Source organism: Dromiciops gliroides, chromosome 5, assembly GCF_019393635.1.
Source record: "Dromiciops gliroides isolate mDroGli1 chromosome 5, mDroGli1.pri, whole genome shotgun sequence".
NCBI lineage: Eukaryota > Metazoa > Chordata > Mammalia > Microbiotheria > Microbiotheriidae > Dromiciops > Dromiciops gliroides.
Window position 1 is genome coordinate 255916203 of NC_057865.1, and position 21577 is coordinate 255937779.

General features: G+C 35.9%; 1 protein-coding gene across 35 annotated transcripts in view; it reads right to left on the reverse strand.

Moving 5' to 3' along the window:
* PPFIA2 (PTPRF interacting protein alpha 2) overlaps nucleotides 1-21577 on the reverse strand; it is a 677893-nt gene that overhangs the window by 102765 nt on the left and 553551 nt on the right. For 27 of the 35 annotated variants that reach the window (XM_043966215.1, XM_043966226.1, XM_043966223.1 and 24 more), the window contains 6 exons: nucleotides 15315-15398; nucleotides 14872-15003; nucleotides 11252-11314; nucleotides 9613-9704; nucleotides 3363-3498; nucleotides 1073-1293 (listed from right to left, as the gene is read on the reverse strand). In XM_043966215.1, coding sequence (XP_043822150.1) covers nucleotides 1073-1293; nucleotides 3363-3498; nucleotides 9613-9704; nucleotides 11252-11314; nucleotides 14872-15003; nucleotides 15315-15398 — 728 coding nt within the window. Of the gene's footprint in view, nucleotides 1-1072; nucleotides 1294-3362; nucleotides 3499-9612; nucleotides 9705-11251; nucleotides 11315-14871; nucleotides 15004-15314; nucleotides 15399-15869; nucleotides 15957-21577 lie in introns of all 35 variants that reach the window. The other 8 variants (XM_043966213.1, XM_043966209.1, XM_043966212.1 and 5 more) reach the window with 1 other exon arrangement.

The window sequence follows — 21577 nt, forward strand, 5'->3', positions numbered from 1 at the left end:
ATATAGTTTGAACATATAAATTTATTGTCAGCAATAAGTCTTTGTTATTCTTTTTTGTTTTTTGTGGGGCAATGAGGGCCCAGGGTCACACAGCTAGTGTCAAGTGTCTGAGGCCAAATTTGAACTCAAGTCCTCCTGAATTCAGGGCCAGTGCTTTATCTACTGCACCACCTAGCTGCGCTCTATCAGCAATAAGTCTTTACCTAACATTTTAAGAAAAAAAATCATTTTTAAAAAGGGGAAACAGTTATGTGGAAATGTATGTTACAAACTATATTTTGGTTGCAGTACACATCTTTAAAAACTCAATATTTAATTGTGACTACTTTTCCCCACTATAAATTTAGGAGTTTCTTGGAGACACATTGAGTAGTTCTATTTGTAGTCTCACAAATTGAGACTATTGGACTAAGATAAGAGCCCAACAAACACTGATATTAGTTGGTTGGTTATTCTACCTCACTGCCACAGATTTCTGGCTTAACCAGGCAAATAAAGAATGAAATGAACTGACTTACTCTACCAATTTTCAGAGACAGAGAGGATTGCAAACAATTTTACCATTCTAGGTTAATCAAAGTAATTATAGCTTCACCAGGTAAACTTGAAAATGGAAATTGGAGGAGAAAATAAGAACACTTTCTAGATTCCCTACCAAAGGGCACAGAATAGAAAACTGTCCCTGAAATATTCTCTTGGGACACAAATTCAGGTTATCAAAACTGGGATTGTATCACTAAAATTAACGTGGTTTTTTTTTTTTACTATTCCTTAAGCTCTTAAAACTATCCCATCATGCTTTCTAATATATCACATTTCTGCTTAAAGGAACATTAGGGAATATAGTTATTCATTTTCTAATAAGACACTCAATTGAGATTTTTAGTTGACATAAGAAAGGTGCTAGTGAAGAACTCTATATACTAAGCAAAGACTCCATCCTTTCTTCTAAATATTCCAAAACATATAGGACGAAATAAAGACTTATTAGCTGAAACCCCATTCAGGACCAGGCTTGATATTTCTAATCTAAAAGATAGCCTAGACCAAATGAACATAAGCCAATACTTACCTGATTTCTTTATTGATTGCATCTAATTGTTCTTGAAGCATCATGGCTAGAGTCTGGGCATCAGAATGGCCACTTGGGGACAGAAGGTCCATTGAACTAAAAATAGTTTCTCTGTCATCATCATCAATATCAGACATTTCAGTGTCACTTTCAAAATGGTGGCTGCTCAACACTCCAATTTGCTGAGTTCTGTTCCATTCGTGGTCCCCGAGTGATTTCACCTAAAGAGCAAGTCAAATAACTTAGACTCTGTATAAGTCATCACCCAAAATGCTGAACATTATTTCACTTCATGGAGAAACTAAGCATTCTGTTAATGATTTGGGAAAATGGGAAAGAAGATAATGCTAAGAGGCTAACTTACTGAGACAGTGAAGGTCATTCCTTTGACATCTTAACAACAAATTATCAAGAGCTACATCCCATTTGTTTGATTTTAATGAGAACTGCAAACTTTGTTTTTTTTCTTATGCCTTCTAGTACAATTTAGAACTGAGTCAGTATTGCATAAGAGAGAAACAGATGATTTTGATACAAAAGCTACAGAACTGATTCATTAAAAAAAAAAAGTTGTTCCTTCTGTGATTTTCCTAGACTGCCCTTGTTAATTTGCTTAAGCCTATGGCAGGCTTATTTGTCTGGCTAAGGTGACTTAATTTCTTAGACTAGGTCTGTTGTATGGATAAGACCACTAGGCATCCAAATGGGGTCACCAGGGTAGTCACTTCTAATCCCAGATGTGCTGCTGTCCATTAATCCTTTTATAGATGAGTCCTTGTGTTTAAAATGGGAATAGAATGACTAAATTTGAGCCAGCTCATTAAAACAAACAAAAAAACAACCAACCAACCAAACAAACAAACAAAAAACTCACCTCATTCACAGGAGGAACTCTCCTCCCATTCCCTCCCCCCACACGCCCCCACCCCCGGCCAAAAAAAAAAATCTTATCCTCTGGTGTCAAAACTGTATGGTGCTGGTTTCAAGAACAGATGCTTACATATAGCATATTCTTCCTAAATTCTTGGTTCCCTGATTAATTTGCAAAGCCTTTTGGAATGCCTCTCTCCATGTATTGGAAAAACTTACAATGTATGAACTATAATACTGAGTGGAATAAATAATTACAGTAACAGTCTAATTTAACATACACACTCATCCAAGAAGTCTCTGCAAATTCACAACAGTTAATGACTTTATATTTTCCTTCAAAATATTATTTATACCCATGTACATTTAATTATATTCTTCTATTATAAAATAGTGGGAATAGGGCTGGGGTCCAGACCTGTGATTTCACAGGAATGGGGGACTAGAGGGGAGGAAGACTCACTTATTGTCCAAGCAGGCCAGAAGTTTTCTGAAACTTACAGTTTGGGAGAGTTGCTTGGACCATGGGTATCAAAATCAAATGGAAACAGGGGTTAATGATCCCTGTAAAGGATCCCCATGGTGTGTGTGTGTGTGTGTACACACACAGACACTCACACACATATATATATATATAATATTATCTTTGTCTTACTGTATTTGTGTATATAATGTATTATTTAATAATTTTCATAATTTATAACTTTACATTTTAATCTGGTTTGGACAGTACTTGGGGGTTTTTTGGATCACGTTTGACACCTCTGGCCTAGGACATGGAGAAGTTGAAGGACCTGTACAGGATCACTCAGCCAGTGCTGGGACAGACCATGAACTCAGATCTTCAGAAGGCTTTGAGGTCAGCTTTTTATCTACCACACCAGGTTTCCTTCTGATACATCTAAGAATTATAAGATATCAGAAACAAACAGGACCTTCAACAGTTTAGCCTCTATATTTTATATCTGAGGAAGGTGACAAGAAAGTAGGTGCAATGACTTACCCTAGATCACACAGCTTATAAGTGATACTGCCAAGACATATATTCGGCACTTGGGAAAGTAGGATGGTGTAGTGTATAGGTGGATAGGACTTGGAGTGCAGAAGATCTGGGTCCAATCTTACTTAGATACGTAGTAGTTTAGTGACGCTGAATAAATCATTTAAGTTCTGTTGCCTCTCCTTTCTTATCTGTCAAATGAAGGGGTTGGATTCAACAGTTTCTAATTTCTAAATATGGGGCTATGGTCCTCTGACTAGGACAACAGTTTCTTCCAATTTCAAATCCACAACACCATCCTTTTATATCACACATATCACTAATGTTGATGTCCATTGGAATTTAATGTTTTCAGTGCTAAGACTAGTAATGAAATAGAGCATAGTGATTATAGTCAGAAAGAAAAGTATAAAAATTAACCTTTGGTTCATCTCTTCGAACTCCCATACGGCCTCTTCTGGGTCTTCTTATGACCTTAGTTGACCTATAGTCAGATTGGCTGTCCACAAGTGAACCTACAGAATACCGAAGCTCTGTTGAGGTATCCAAGTGTGTCCTGTGGAAAGGGGAAAAAAAACACAAAATAGAACAAAAGAACAAAAATTAAAAAACAAACAAAAAACCACCAGTTACCCATCAAGTGAATTCAAAAGGCAAATAAAATTCAAATGGAAAATCACTAACCATCATGGAAAAGTCAGTCACTAATGTATCAGTAGCCACAGGAGTAAATCAGGCTTTTGTGAAAGCAACATTTACTATTTTGTGTCACCTTGGCTGTTGTTGTTGCTGTTCTTCTTCAGTTGATGTCTGCCTCTTTGTGACCCTGTTTGAGGTTTGCCTATTTGGCAAAGATATGGAAATGGTTTGCCATTTCCCTCTCCAGCTCATTTTAAAGATACAAAAACTGAGGCAAACAAGGGTTAAGTGACTTGCTCAGAGTCACATAGCTAATAAGCTCCAGGCCTAGCCCTCTGTTCACTGTGCCACCTAGCTGCCCTATCAACCCAGTGCCATTTTATAAGTTACTACTTCATTGAACTAAAGAGTTTTATTTAGGACTCTCCAGAACATAGGACACTAGCTGAAGAGAGAAGACTCTTTTAAAAATTTATTTTGATTGGTTTAATGACTTTAAACATGATTAGAACTTGTGCTCTCTCTCTCTCTCTCTCTCTCTCTCTCACACACACACACACACACACACACACACACACACACACAACCAATTCACACATAGAATTCCAGTTTACAAATATGTTTACTGCAAGCTCTTGTGGTAGACAGCAAAAATAATGTTATTTTCATCAGAAAGGTTAAGTGACTTGCCCAAGGAAAGCCAACTAATAAATATTCGAGTAGGGATTTAAACCCAGGTCAAGTGACTCCAACACCAGTACTAACTCTGTTTTATGATGTCTCTTGGATGATTAAATATAGATTTTTACCAGTAGCAAACTTATTCCCAGGAAATAAAGTACTTTTTGTACAAGCAGTCATTAAATCTTAAATAAAGGACATTTGATCATGAAAATGTAAATATAAAAATGTAAAGCAGAAAAAAGGTCTAAAAGTTATTACTGTTTCTTGAAATATTTTAATATAAATTTATCCATAAATATCCTTGGTTTAAACTAGCTCTTCTTTAATTTAGTGATTAAGGAAATATAATTATTTTAAGCCTATTGAAAAGGAAACTCACCTTTTTGTAGCATATTGTGCCTAACTGTTTGTTGGATTTGGGGGAAAATATGAAGAACCTTCCCCCACCCCCCTTCCAGTTGAGGTGGGCAGGGGGAGCTTCTTGTGTTGGACAACAGAGCTTATATGCCAACAAAAGCACAAATCATTAATGCTAAAAGTTCAAAGTACTCTTCATTCTCACTGACTTGACCAGAGCACATGTTTATAACATGATTACTTAATTTAGTGAACAATACTATTCTGTAGCTGGATAGACTTCTGGTCTTGGAATCAGGAAGATCTGGGTTCAAATACTGCCTCAGGTACTTATTAACTGTATATACCTGGGAAAATTCATTTCTCCTTTCTCCATCTCAATTTCCCCAAGAATTAAATAAGGAATATAACAAGAACACCACCTTCACAGGGTTGTTTTGAAGATCAAATGACATAACACCTGTAAAGCTCTCTGCAAACCTCAGTCATATATAAACGCTAGCTATTATCATCATTAAGATATAGATTCAGTCATAGACCTGGATGTTACTGAAACATATGGCCTCAACTATTTCTGAAGAAGCCTCTTTCCCACATAAGCCAAATAAATTGTTGAAATGGCCAATGAGAAGCTCCAAGTTGCTCTTTTCTATTCACTGGTTTTATTTACATTTAATTTAAGATGATCAGTGTTCCCTTGTTTTCCTTACTGATTTTTAACAGGACAAGAAAATGGTGAAAAAAAAAAAAAGCTAAAAGTTTTCTGTGATCAAAATGTTCTCTTCTAATATTAGGTGTAATTGAATTGAAAATCACATCTGGGCACACTCAGTACACACACACACACACACACATATACACATACTTACACACATATATTTAGAAATTATATACATTTACTTATTTATTCATTCATTCACCTATTTATTTATTTATATATTTATTCTCCAGGTCAAAGTAAAACACTGCATCCCACTTCTTTAAACAAATATTCTAACCCTGTTCAACTGGGACAGATAAGAAGAGCTTACAATCAGCCTTAGATGGTTCTTCTTTAAAAGGATTGTTATATGGTTAAAAATCATCATTTTCTTTCTGAAAAATAACATGGGATTGTTTTTCCTCTTTTAATCTTTTCTTTTAGTTTCCTGATAAGAAGGGAGCCCAAGGAGATGAAGGCTTGGCTACTTTGATCATAAAAGCTGCTTATGGGTCTTCAAAGCTGTGGCACAATTCCAAAGTGAACCTACCCATTAAGAAGACCACACTGATTTACTGTAAGCACTGAAATGGCAACCAACATGCTGGGAAGGTTTCACTAGTCATTTTATGCACTCTGCCCTCAGCAGAGTCCTAATTCAAAGGAATACAGCTGAAGAAATTCTGCAGATCTTGAGCTATATTTTAAAATGGTGGTAGTTATTCCTATCCCTCCTCACACCCCCCCCACCAGAAAAAAGTAAAGTAAAAATGACCAAACTCAATGGGTTTTCACCTCTATCAATGACTTATATAAACATTGGAACAGGCAAACTTGAACCATTCCTGTCATTGTTTGTCTTAGTTTGTCAATAAAAATGATTCATAAAAAAAAAAGATCCATTTTTAGAATGAATGTCAAAAATTGAAGGACAGTTGAAGCAACAGTATTGTTGTTGAGCCATTCAGTTGTGTTCAACTCCTCATGATTCCATTTGGGGTTTTCCTGGCAAAGATACTGTAGCATTTTGCCATTTCCTACTCCAGTTCATTTTACAGATGAGGAAACAGGGACAAACAGGGTTAATTGACTTGCCCAGTGTGACACAGTTAGTGCCTGAATCTGGATTTGAACTCAGGTCTTCCTGACTCCAGGGCTGGCCGTCTATTTACTGTGCCACCTAGTTGCCTTGTTTTAGCAATGGTAGTCTAGCTTAAAAGCTTTTCTTGATTAATTCTGTTTTATTTATTTCTATTATTACTACTTTCTGAATTCATTCAAATGGTTTTGAAATTGCTATAGAGTATGAAATCTGACAGGAATATGAAACATACACATGAAGACTGTGACACTAACAAATGAAGACAATGATATGTGTGTAGTGACAGTATAGCACGCACAGTCATGAAGACTGTGAAGACAAAGTCACGTTTGCTTTCTCCTTGACATTTTATATTACAGAAAAGGAAAAAGAATTCTAAAACATATCAGATATCTTTCCTTTTAAGATAATTTATGCCACTAGCATCCTTTTTTGTTGTTGGCACTGAGGGTAAGTTAAACCTAACAAGTGGCATATTAGTTTTGGAGTCTGGAGGACCTGTGTTCAAATCATACCTGGGAAAAAATCACTTAACCTTGCTATGTCTTATTTTGGATTCAGTTGCATCTAAGATGTAAATCTAAGATTCCATGATCCCAAATTGTAATTTTCTTTAACATTTTGATGTGGCAAAAGGCACCATAGGCAACTCAGACTCAAAAAAGTCCAAAAGAACAATAAATAATCCTTCTTCTTCCTCCCACCCTCTCTCTTTTGGGTTTCCATGATGCTTCTCTCTCGGTTCTATTTCTACCAGTCTTCATATTCTTTTTCTGGCTCCTTTCCTGGATTATCACTCATATCCTTTCCCACCTCCACTATCTGTGTTCCTCAAGTCTTTTTTTTTTCATGGGCCCTATGCTATTATTTCTTTATATTAACTTACTTCATCATCTTCCAGAGATTTAATGATCATGTCTATGCAGATGACTGCCATGTTTATATATATCCAGAACCAGTCTCTATCCTGAGCTCATCATTAACTGCCTAGAGAACATTTTGAACTGAAAAGCCTCATAGCCATTAAACCCAACAGGTTATCATTTATTCTCTTTTCTACCAAACACTCCTATATTTTCAAACTTTCTTATTTCTTGTTTTTTTTGTTTTTTGTGGTGGGGCAATGAGGGTTAAGTAACTTGCCCAAGGTCACACTGCTAATAATTGTCAGGTGTCTGAGGCTGGATTTGAACTTAGGTCCTCCTGAATCGAGGGCCAGTGCTTTATCCACTCTGCCACCCAGCTGCCCCTTAAACTTCCCTATTTCTGCTGAGGTGACTGAAAAGGCACCTAGATTCATAACCTTGGGGTCATTCTTAGCTCCTTATTCTCACCTACCCCACTTATCTAATGAATGACCAATTCTCATCAATTTTATCTTCACAAAATCTTTCCCATCTATCCCTTCTATACCTGCTTATAGAGCCACCACCCTAGTTCAGACCCCCCATTTCTTCTTGCCTGCAATACAATAAAAGCTTTCCAGTTGGGCTCCCTGCCTTGAGTCTCTAAAAAGGAGACATTGAAAGAAAAGCTGAGTCACACCAGTCTTGAAATTCTTCCTATAAATGCAAAAAGAGGAAATAGTTAAGTTGTACTTAAATGGAGGGAGGGTTTTTCTAGTTCAAGAGAGGCAGAATGCATATGATCCTATGGCCAAAGACAAAAGGAAAAACTTTTTCATTGAGTCTTTGACACTTATTGTGAAAGGGAAAGGAGAATTGCATAGTTAGTATGAACAGCATACAATATGTAATCAATGAAAAACTGTAAAGAAAAATGGAAATAAAAGATACAACCAAGGAATTTTATGATGGAAAGCATATATGGGATGATCAATCACAGGATGAAAACTAAAATAACGGAGGTAGCTAGCCAGAGTGGTTCCCTGGTATCCTCATAATACCAGACAGCTCTAAGCACAGTCAGGGTGGGTGGGGTGGGGAGAGGCTTCCTAAGGTAAAATTATGGAAAGCCCCAGTTAAAAGTCCCATAGGCATGAATAGATTTCAATCTTTATTATAGCAGTGAACTTGCAAACTAATGAAATCACAGATCTTTTTGAATATTAACCCTTGGAGACTGGTCAGTTGATTATTTATTGAAAGTCATTAAAAAAAAAACACCTTTTTTTCCCATAGTCTGTTGAAGAATAATTTTTAAATGAACAAAATAAAATATAGAGGATGACAAAGGAAGCCAATTATAGCAAAATAGTTAATAAAAAAAATAAGTCAAGGGAACTAGGTTAACAACCCTTGCACATGAGGCAGTAAGACTAGGTCAGTTATTTTATATGCAATACCTCTCATCAAAGAGGTTCAAAGTTGCTAGGAGTATTTGTAGAAGAGATGAAGAAAAGCTTCTGCAAACAACTGACCTTTGGAATTGTCATTCAATGTAAAACAATGTCAATTTTCCAACAGCATACTTCTGAGTAATGCAAATTCCAACAAAAGTCCCCAACAAAATTATGTTTATGTTTTAACCAAAGAACTTTAGATAAGATAGAAAATAATGATGACTCATGCTATGACAAATTAAAAATATTGGAATGCAAATGTTAAATTATTATTTCTCTAAAGAAGTAGAGGAATACAGAACTGAGTGAATGCAACTCCATTTAAACAAAGGTGCACCTGCATTTTTCTTGTATGATAGATTTTGATGTCAATGTAGACATTTCAACTCTTTGATTCAAGAAGTTATTTATTTTGAAATATAGACATGAATCAGTCAAAAGTTACCAAACAGAAGATCATCAAAGAAAAGCATGTGCTTTTTTTGTCCAATGAAGCTTTATTTTAAACCAGCATGCTTTAAAATGTTTAAGTTTTATGTTCTGTGTTGAGTGTAACAGGTACAAATGAGATTAAAATGGGGCAGAATAATCATTTTTCTACTGAATATTTTGGTGTTTGTGGTTTGGGGAGGCAGCAGAAAGCCAGAGATATGTAGCCTTTAAAAAATTTTTGAAAAAAAAATAATAATAAGGGCAACTAGGTGACACAGTAGATAGAGCATTGGCCTTGGATTCAGGAGGACCTGAGTTCAAATCTAGCCTCAGACACTTAACACTTAATAGCTGTGTGACCCTGGGCAAGTCACTTAACCCCAATTCCCTCACCAAAAAAAAAAAATTGATGCTCATTTTTAATGAACTAGATCAGCTTTTAATTAGAAGTTACCTTGATATTGTGGGTTCGATCAAAGAGCCAGTTCTTATTTTCAATTGGTCTAGTTCTGACCTCAGCTTTTCAATTTCTTCTGCTAATCTCTCCTAAAGATCAAAGGAACATTACTCAGACAATATGCACAATCATTAATAACAATATACAAATTATTAATTCAAATTCCTGCTTCATTACTCCAGAAAATAGACTTTTGGCAAGTATATTGTGAGGTATGGCAGTTCAAAGAAAGTTAATTTTTTGTTAATGAGAATTAAGCAGGAAGACACACAGACAAAAATTATTATATAGTGCCCCCTCTCTCCAGTTAAAAATGATCTCTTCTTTGCTCAAATTTTTCATGTGTTTTCTTTTTTTTATCTGTCACATTCTGCATTGCAGAACTATCCCTTAGCATCAAGCACAACTGGAGGTTTGTACCAATGTCCACAAGGGGGTGCATTTTCCTCATATTAAACATTCGCTGGGCATATGCCACCTACCATACCTGTACCCCTACCCACCCAATTCTTACTCTTTACTAGGCCCAAGATATCCACCCCTGAGGGTCCCATTGTTATCACAGTCCTTTTCTAGGGCCCCCCTTTCACCACTGCTACTCAAGCACAATAGAATGTAAGTAGGGCGAAATCCTTGTATTGCCCTGTGGAGAATAGGACATCAGTGACAGCATTTACTTAAGGACACCTAGTACCAATGGTGCTGTGTGCCAGATATCTCACCAATGACCTGGTGGTTTCTCTCTTCCCATCACCCTTGAAGATTTTGCTTCAGGAACAAAAATACCTTATTATGGCTCTGGTCCTTTTATCTTTGGTAGTTTTGTTCTTGTCCTGTCTCACACAAAGTGCAGGATCTAAGTCCCATGGGTCACTTCTCCGCCCCCCCCCCTCCCGGAATGTAAGGCATCTTTGGTTCTTAAAAAGGCTATGCAATTAAACTGTAAGCTCTGAAAATATCAACCTCATTGGAAAGGAAGACTATGTTTGTTGTCTTAGGAATGGCCTGGATGAGCAATATGAAATTTATTATCACAAAATTGGCTGGTAAATGATGGATTCCTTTGCCTGTGGTAACCCACAGTGACTTTTATTACATTATCTTAAATATTTATAGGTCCTTCTGGACTTCTTTATATTTTTCAATAGCATCAACATTCTCTCTAACTGGGGCTCAAAACTTCCACGTCCCTTTCCTTTTCTTCACTTATCTAAATCCTTTCTTTCCTTGAAGGCTTGAATCAAGTCTTATCTTATCTGTCAAGCCTTCCCCAATTTTATTTAGTTCACTGTAATCTCTCCCACCCCTGAGGTCACCACAGAGCCTTTATTGAGTAGATAAGGCTTTTTGGCATAGTCCAACATTCAAGCAATAAACATTTAAGCTCCAACTATGATATATATATATATATATAACCATGATTTGCTATATTTATGTATTCCCAACTAGAATATAAGTTCCTTGAGGGCAGACAGGGTTTAGGTATTATAGCTCATTTTATGGTCTTTTATAAGTACAGTGTCTTCCATATATAAAGCGCTCAATACCACTGCTTTACTCTTACTTTCTCATATCAGTAATATTTAAAAAATATGATTGTTATGTAGGAGACAAAATGTAAACCTTTCCATACTACCTTATCGTGCAAAGATTCTTCAAGGTTCTTTCTGAAACTTTCAGATTCTTGAATTAAAACATTCTAGGGGGAAAACAGATGACAGCAATTGAACAAGATAAAAACAATATACATGTAAAACAAAAGTCTATTTTTAGTACTTTAACTTACACTTCTCATAAACATAGATTCTTTAAAACAGATATCTTCACATTTTGGAAAATGTAAAATTTAAACCCTCATGGTTTAACTTATGATACTCAGGGAGAGGGAGAAGGGAGAGAGGGGCAGAGAGAGAGAGAGAGAGAGGGTATGAACGAACAGAATACAAGCACATTCTTTTTAAGGTAATAATCATTTTCTGCTTGTTTCATTCAGACCACATGTTTGATGGGAAATAAATGTCTCCACATCTTAAGAGGAACCAAAAAAAAAAAAGAGAAGCATTCATGTTTATTCATTTAACTTTCCTATAAAAATATGAGTTCCTAGTGAATACATGTTACATATTTCAGGAAATGAGTAATCATCAGATGGTGATTTTCTAATAGGATTCCTATTCCCAAGCTAATGTTAATTGCCAAATTTCTATGAAAATGAAACACATATGGAATAAAAATTAGATAGAAACATAATATAGATCTAAAGACAGACAGACAGAGAGACAGACAGGTACTAGACCCATGATTTCTTTCATATAGTGAACTAAAAACTTTGTTTATCAACCCAGGGTGGCGCTTCCTCTCTAACTTATAGTCTCATTGAATTACCCAAGGCAATGACGGATTCTGTGACTTACTCAGGGTCACAAACCCAGCATATGTCATTGAAAACAAGTGTTCCTGGCTTCTAGGCTTTCTCTTTAGTCACTACACAAACAAAAATTTTTACATTTGCAGAAGTTTCTTGTGAAAAGACAAGCTCTTCATTCAAGAAGAAATTTCACAATGACAGAAATAAATTGCATTGTAGAATATCACCTGCATCTTTGGGAGAAAGGAATGGCTATGACTGAAAGCAAGGTATCTCTTTTTCAAACTACTGATGCCACTGGTGGCACAGTAGATAAAGCACTGGGCCTGCAGTCAGGAAAGACGAGTTCAAATCCTACTTCAGACACTTACTAGCTGTGTGACCTAAGACAAGTCACTTAACCCCTCTGTGCTTCAGTTTCCTCATCTGTAAAATGGGGATAATAATAGCACCTATCTTCAATGGTTATTGTGAGGTTCAAATGAGATAATAACCATAAAGTACATAGTGCAGTGCCCGGCACACAGTAAATGCTATATAAATGTTAGCTGTTGCTGCTGCTGCTGGCTGTTACTTCTGCTGCTACTACTGTTGTTACTACTGCTACTACTACTACTACTACTACTGTCACTACTGTTAATACTGTTACTATTGTTATTGTTACTATTACTACTACTACTACTACTACTGTCACTACTGTTAATACTGTTACTATTGTTATTGTTACTATTACTACTACTACTACTACTGTCACTACTGTTAATACTATTACTATTGTTATTGTTACTATTACTACTATATCTACTGCTACTAATACTATTACTACTACTATTACAGATCATTCTAATTTCTTTTAAAAATATGCTTTTAGAAAACAGAAGAAGTAAGGAAAGAGTGGGATTACTGAGGGGACCAATTTAGTGACCACAGTTCCATCAGGAGGCCTAGATGTCACAGACCCATTACTCTAAGGGACCTAAGAGGCCACCTGGTCCAGCACCCCTCAATGTAAAGATGAAACTTGAAGCACACGGAGTTTCTGCAACATGTCCAAAGTAAGAGACGTCAAAGTCTAAGAGGAAGAATTTAAAGTCTGGAGTTTTCTGACTTTGCAGTTAGCATTTTCTCCACTGTACCACTTCCTATAGATGATAATGAAATATTTTAATGGCCAAAGGATATTTTCAGTCAAATATGTGTTATGTTTATTGGTCTACTTGACTATTGTAAAGGGGTGGGGTGGGATGGGTGTCCAAGCTCAAGTTTTAATAAGCGGTTATGCAGAATTATCATGATGGTTTTTCAGCCTGGGCTTATCTATGCCTATGCATGAATGTATATACATAAACCTATCTCCATATTTCTCTTCCTCTCCCTCCCCTTTTTTTTGATGCTCCGGGTTTTGGCTTTTGCTCCCTGAGAGGGAATCTCCTACATACCAACCATGCATATGATTATAGATATTGGACCACTAGGAAGTAACACATCCAGTCAAAAGCAGAATCATACATTGTGGAACAAAAGAGATGGTTTCTTTTTTTTTTTTTTTTAATGATTTTTGTTTTTTTTTTTTGTTGGGGCAATGAGGGTTAAGTGACTTGCCCAGGGTCACACAGCTAGTAAGTGTCAAGTGTCTGAGGCTGGATTTGAACTCAGGTCCTTCTGAATGCAGGGCCGGTGCTTTATCCAATGTGCCACCTAGCTGCCCCAATGGTTTCTTTTAACCCAAGGAATAAGGCAGCTTCAGAAAGAATGTTCCCCTAGATACCAGAAAAGAAAGTGGCAATTGACTAAAAAAGAAAAAAGACAAATAAGCAAACAAAAAACTAAAAATGACCCCCCAGGCAATAAAGTACCCATTGTTCCAAGTTGTCTTTTTGTCACATATTGAGGGTGGCCCAAAAGTCTTAGGGCAGTTTTAAGCTATTAAAGCTTGAAGCTTAAAACTGCCCTAAGACTTTTGGGACACCCTGTATAATCTTTATAGATGCCTCATTATCACTGTACTCTAAGTCTACCCAAGGACCTTTTTTATTTTTTATTTATATTTTGGGGGGGGGGGTAAGTTCTTTGACCACCCTCTCACCAAGATTTTGGAAGGAATGTTTTGTATCATCTCTTCTTGCCACACCATCTTGGTTAATACCTGTAGTAAAAAGCTAATCCAGAAGGGCTGATTGTCAATGGGGGCTTGTGAACAAAAGTACTAGGAATACTCATTTACTAGGACCCTGAATGTGATATTAAGCCATCTCTTGGGATAGCCCACCAATATGGGGTACAGGCTGGACCTGAAGAAGAAATCCCAGAGGTAGTGCTACATATAAGGATATGTAGAATGAGGACAGGGAGAAGGGGCACTAGCAGCAGAGGGCATCAGGAAAACAATGCTCAAGCTGAGGTCTCAAGGATGTAAGAGATTTCATAAGGGTTAAGGGGAGCAGTGAAAGCATTCAAGACATGGAAGACCATCAGTATAAAGGTAGGGAGAGGTGAGACAGAGCGCCCTGTGTGAAGTACAGTAATAAGGGCAATTTTGCTAGACTAGGAACTGTAGGAAGGGGACTTATATATAAAAAGCTTGAAAAGAAAGGGTATTTTGAAGGGCATTAAAGGTCAAACAAGAATTTATATTATATTTGGGAGGAAGTAGGGAGCCAATGGAGTTTATTGAGCACAGGAATGACATGGTCTGACAGGTTTCTAAGGAAGCACGTGTGTGTGTGACAAGTAGCATTCTGCAATGAGAGATACTTAGAAGGAAGTTGCTGGATACCATACCAGAAATCACTGGAACCATCCATTGTTTCCACCAATATTAGATCGGATGACCCATCTGGATTTGTATCACTTTAAGTGGGGTAAACATGCCTTCCAGTTTGTTTTACCTTCTCCTCTAGAGCTGCCATCCTTTCTTTCAGGTGTAGCTGCAGACGTTCATTGGATTCCGTCAAAAGTCGATCTACAGTGTCTGATAACCTTTTGTTGTGTTCCTCATTCATTTTTTCTCTTTGTCTAGCCTTAAATTCAGGGGGGAAAAAGCCCAACAACAACTGCTGTCAACAAATACAAAAATAATCTTTCTCCAGTTTATATTCAAATCTTAAATTTGTGTAGGTTAATTGAAACCCTTTTACTGAGTTCCCAAAGTGGATTAAACTTCTCGGTTGATGAATTTGTCAGGAACTTTTTTTTTTTTCATTAAGATGCACGTAGCCTGCCAAATGTGATTTAATTAAAGCCCTCAATCGATAAAGAGCATACTATGGAATATTAAACTGAGAGATGGTAGAAGGAAGTGCTGGGGGAAAGAGATCTGCAATTTACATACTCTTTGAAGTTCCTGGTTCTTCTCTTCAAGCTGTCCTTCCAAATGCCTCATCCTCTCTTCAATGTTACCATGCCTCTCCTCAGCCTGTAAAGAAATAGGAAGGGTTGGCCGGAAATGCCACGCTTTCCCCAACATTTTGTCTAAGGAAATTGAAATAAAACATAAAGCAAGCTACTACCAACCGCAAACTTAGTTTTCAAAATTGAAACTTTATTTAAAACAGGCAGCTGAACAGCATCGCTTGAAATGTGTCAGCTACAAAGGCCTGTTACATCCAAGCATCAGCAAAACATTGGAGTTGTTTATGAGCAATGAAATCAGCCAAATGTAGCATGCAGACTGTGCAGTTTGAACAGAAACCTGCCATTGGAAAAGTTTTAAGCTCCTGAAGCACTGAGCTGAACAATGGTTGATTATCAATAACTAAAAAAAAAGATCATTAAAATATTCATAAATGAGAATAAAACAAACCCAAAGAAACACAAACCAAAAAAACAAAAAAACAAAACAGATGGAGTCTATTTAGCAATAGACAGTAAAGTCCAGTAGGACTACCTTCCTACGTATGGAGATCAATTCTTGTAGTTTAGCTTCCATAACATATTGATAATCATCAGATGAGGTAGAGGAGGTTGGATCAGACTAACAAGTCAAGGAAAAGGAGAGGGACAAAATTGAAAAAATCAGAACTAAAGGCACACTGAACAGAACACAGCACAGAATGCTTAAAAGAAAAATGTGACTGCAAATTCAATACTTTAATAGACAGAATTTTGTGGAGAGAACTACACTGATATCTGGTGAACATGATGCTGTTGATGTACAGAAATGGAAAACAATGATAGGCTAAAAAAATAATAAAGAAAGCTATTGACCTACAGATGGAGTGTTAAAGTTAGTGATGATTGGCTGATATACAATTACTATAGAATGAACCAAAGAAACTCTAACAAACGTGTTATAGTTGGAATTATGGGAAACCAAACACCAGAATATGTCTCAGAGGCTGTTAGAGGGTCCTTATTGGGGAGTAGTCCCCAATCATTTGGATAGGAATGGAAACAATGAGGTTTAATGTTGTATAGGATGCTAAATAAGTGACCCAATTATAAGAAATTTTTTTTTTTTTGGATACAGCCTCTATTTTTTTTTCAAAAGAAAGAAAAGGCTAGGCTATGTTATGTTATAATTACAGGAGATGAAATATATTTTAATTAACTCAACAACATACTTAAGAGGAAAACTAATGAAATGAGTAGAGTTTGGGGCCTTGAATGCACATTATGGCTGTCCATTTGAAATTTAATTTTTGGTTCACTGGTTAATGCCACATATTGTGATATTTTCCTTTTTTTTTTTTTTTAAGATGTCACATTTCCATTTTGCTCAGGACACATTGATACAGTAAGGCCAAAGAAACATGTCTGTAAAACCTACTTAATTACTCCAATGATCAATACAGAAACCAAGTAGTATCCTGACTTGGCTGTTCTCAAAATGAGGTCTGTTCTTAAAGGGAAATCATAATGAAAAGAACACCTTTATGCATTATTCCATGATGATAGGTTAAATGCCAGGTTGTCACAGATACAATGTGTTCAATATATGGAATGCGGCTGAGAGCTGGGTTTTTATTAGTATGCTATGTACAAGTTAAGACTCTAAATAGATTTATAAACATTGTTAGTGAAAATAACCATTATAAGCAGTTAGAGGACCCAAGCAGCCAAAGTAGAAAGTTAAATAGTAAATAGTTTATTCAAATAATAAACTTTTCCCATCCAAAAGTCAACCTAAAACAGGGAAACATAATACAGGCCTATATCCCTATACATGGATATGTAATGCAAGATTTGGAATGAGATAGTAACCTATTTGAACATGATATCAAGCACAGATGACTATTTCCTCCACAAAGCACAACATTATCTGAGAATAAACACTTAGCATTTTAATACTGATGTAGGTAAGAGGCAACTCAACATTTGCTGTTTCCAAGATTTTTGTTCTGCTTCTCATTTCCTTGTTAAAAGAAAATAACAAAGAAAAACATAAAACAACCAACAAAAAATTATCTGTGAAAACTGAATATATGAACCTATTACATTTCCAAAGTCACAAAGTATATGCTTGTCATAAAATTGTCAGAATGGGAGGATTTCCATACTTCCTGTAGACTTCAATTAAGAACATAGTAAATGAATTGAAGTTTGGGTGACATTTTCAGTTCTACAGATGTTAAAATAAAATGTCTTTTAGTCACTAAAAACATTATGTTAAGAGAGTGTTAATAGTTCTAAAAATATCTGAGAGAAAATGTAATTATGCCAAGAAAAATGCAAGTGTGAAGGCTTTCGACTTCAGAAATTTTCTTGGTAAAATTAAAGTCTTTAAATAGCCTTTGATATTCTTTTCTTTTCTGTATCATTTCACAAAACTACAACAAATCAAGTTATTAAAAATGTAGCTAAGGGATGAGAAGGGCACCTTATTCAAACAACATTCAACACACAAGGAAACTTGCCTATTAGAAATACATACATGAGGGGCAGCTAAGTGGTGCAGTGGATAGAGCACCGGCCCTGGAGTCAGGAGTACCTGAGTTCAAATCCGACCTCAGACACTTAACACTTACCAGCTGTGTGACCTTGGGCAAGTCACTTAACCCCAATTGCCTCACTTAAAAAAAAAACCACATACATGTATCTTGCTTTTAGATACTCATTTGCATGTCTTCTCCTCCATTAGACTATGAGCGCCTCAAAAGCTTCCATTTCTTTTTATCCCCTGGGCTTAGTTCAATGCCTTAGTGTAAGCAATGCTTGATAAATGCTTATCAATTGACTGTCCAACTGTACTCTTACTATTAGAGTGATGATTTTGGGTACTACCACAATCCCAACTTGGACGTTGGGTAGAATGCTTGACAGATATTTTTGCTGTTGAGTACAATCTAACCATGGAAAGAAAATGATGAAGTTTTAAGAGTAGGGTGGATAAGGATCTGAGAATGTATCAAAGTACACATGTAGATGTCAAATCTTTAGACTTATTAATGAGTTGCAGCTAGGTCTCCTTAGGTCAAATCCTCTGACTTAGGTGTACATATGCAAATTCACACTATTCAATTTTATTGATATTCAAATTTATGATACTCAAAAATATGATAATTAGCTCCAGCCCAATGAATGAAAATATGCAGGGTGAGTTCCCATAATGTGACAACTTGGAAAATTTGTTATTTTTCACGAATTGGGACCTAACTGTATTATTTAACACAGTGAACTTTAAAAGTCATTTTTTTAATTAAAAAGCATATATTAAGTACTTTCTATGTGTTAGGCCATGCTAAGCCTGGGAAATACAAAGAAAAAGCCAAAAAAAAATTCTCTTGACCTCAAAAGGGGAGACCATACACACACACACACACACACACACACACACACACACACACACCTCTCTTTCCCTCTCTCTCTCACTCATTCTGTCTCATTTATATATATATATATATATATATATATATATATATATATATATATATATATATATATATATATATAAATATTTAAACCAGTTTGTTCAAGGAAAATACTGACTAGATCAAAGGTAGTCTGAGAGGGGAAGTCCCTCAAACTTACTTAATAAAAAGAATAAACACTGTTACTTAACTGAAGTTCACTGCCCCAAAGTCCTGTGTCTAGGTTATACCATTGCTTCTTCATTATAAGCTCCTCAAGAGTAGGGACTATGGATTTTATCTCTGTATTTCTGGTGCCCTGCCCATTGGGGAGGGGGGAAGGAGGTGTCGGTAAGAGACCAGGATCCGTGATTTCATTGCTATAGGGAATAACTGGTGTGGAGATTCTCTCTAATGATACGGATCACCAATTCTTCTGTAAGTTACAGTTTGAGGGGACTGCCTAGGACCCCAGGGAGTTTAAGCAACCCATTCACACTCATTTAACTAATATGTGTCAGAATCAGGAATGGAACATAGTCCTATCTGACTTCAATTCTAGCATTCTATCCAATAAATCATGGGGCTATTTCCTTACACAAAATAGGAGCTTTCTACGGATTTCTGGATTGAATTGGTTGTTAAGTAACATTAAATTTGACAACAGAAGTGTCAAGATATGTTCAATTTATTAATATGTTGATTATTGGTCAATGTGGGATTTGGGACCGCAATGGGGATTTGGGATTAATATCACTAGTTAGCTTTTACTGTGGAAAGCCTTATTAGAAGTTACATATGAAGAGGAACTGAAGAAAACAGAGAAGAGGGTTCAAAGAGATGGCAAAGAGACACAGAGAGGTAAAGAGCAATGATAAAGCAGGATAAACTTGGAAGTAGATAAAAGACAACTGAAGAAAGATGAATAAAATATGTAGGAAATTTGGCCAGGATAACTATGTTGAAACAGAGGCAATGTATTAAGATGCAGGAAAGAAATTAAAGAGGAAATATGCTTAACCACACCACAGTTTAATGGAAAGTGCTCTACAGCCGTAGACAGGAGGGTCCTGGGTTTGAATCTGATCTCTTTCAGGAAGGTCAAATCCCAATAGATTTCTAAACATAAAAAGTTGATGAAGTACATCAAATGATCAGAAGAGTACATGTTCCACTCGAGTTCTAAAAATGTTAGTTCATAAGACTTTTGTCAATTATTTGGGTAACTCCATTTGTTAAGATCTGAATTTCAGGGGGCCTTTTTTGCTCACTACAGCAATCATTAGTGTCTTTCACAGTGAATATAGTGCAAAAAAACCCAAAACTCCCTTTAGTATAAATGGGATCAAAATGGAAATAAAATGGTAATGAAACCATCTCCTAGGTTGTAAAGATAAAAAGTTCCTATATCTAGAGTTGAAAGGGACATTAGAGGTTCAGAAGATAATAAGTGATTGAGGTGTAAAGTAAATCTGGGTCCTCTGAGTCCAGATCTATCATTCTTTTCATTGCACTATGCTGGAGATAATATAAAGTAGTGTGCAAACCTTAAAATGCTATGTAAACGTAAGCTATCAATTTGTGAAATTGCATATTATTTCGTAATAACATATGATAATTACAGCTGACATTTGTATAGCATAGTAAGGTTTTCAAAACCATTTGACATATATTACCTCCATCATGGATCTGTGGTTAGAGTGCTGGGTTTGGAATCAGGAATATGCCATTTCAAATTCAAATGCCTGAAAAAACAGTGAGGTTCAGTGAAGCTAAGCAATTGTCTAAGTTCTTACAGTGAATCAAATAATAATTATAGAAGCTGATCACGAGTTTGATCCCATTTCTAGGGATCTTTCTGGCACGTAAGGCTGCCTTTCATGTTTTCAAAAATGCCTTTAGTGACTCAAATACTTCATTTTGACAACTTTTGTTTTGTGGAACCTCCTTAACAATGTTTTCAACATGTAGTTTGGACTTGATTAAACTCAATCACAGTGGCTCTGGGGATTCAGCCAAATGCAATCATTTTTTTTGACCATCCAAAAATTAGGCTACTTTAAAATTAATATTTTTTAAAATGCTCATCAATCACATCAGGATTTTATGTGACAAAAACTAGATATATACACATACTCTCTGAAGTTACTTCATTTCCATTTGATAGTAAGGTGTAATAACAGACTTTATTAAGAGCAGAGTGATTTTAAAAGTCTAAAATAGGCAGCTTCTGCTTAAGATACAGTGATAGGCTAACCTTCGACACTCTTGTGACTTTTCTTGAGTATATTAGAAAACATTCCCAGAGAAAGCCCATTTGGGCCACTCAATACCTGTATCCCTTTCTGTGATGATTTAACAAGTTTCATCAGACTTCCCACAGAAAGGAACTGATTTCCTTAATAATAATTTTGATGAATAACACAGCTTCATGAGTAAACTCCAAAGACACCGCATCCCATATGCCACATACACAAGTGAAAGTGATTATTGTTGTTTCCTTTGTCATTTTACTGATATGCAAAAGCATTATGAAAAAAAAAGTACGATTACTACATGAACTTCAAGTGGTTATTGTTTTAAGTTTGTAATACATGTCTAAATCTATATCTATCAATCTATCTCTAAAAACGTTAAATTGAATTATGGTTTGAACATGCAAACTATAATTTATGATTAATTTAAATTACAAATCTTATAACATTTCCTATTAAAGAGAGAAATTCATTTGAATACCAATTATTAATACTAATAGGAACAAGGCATATAATCTTTATCACTTTGATACTCAATTATCATGCTTAAG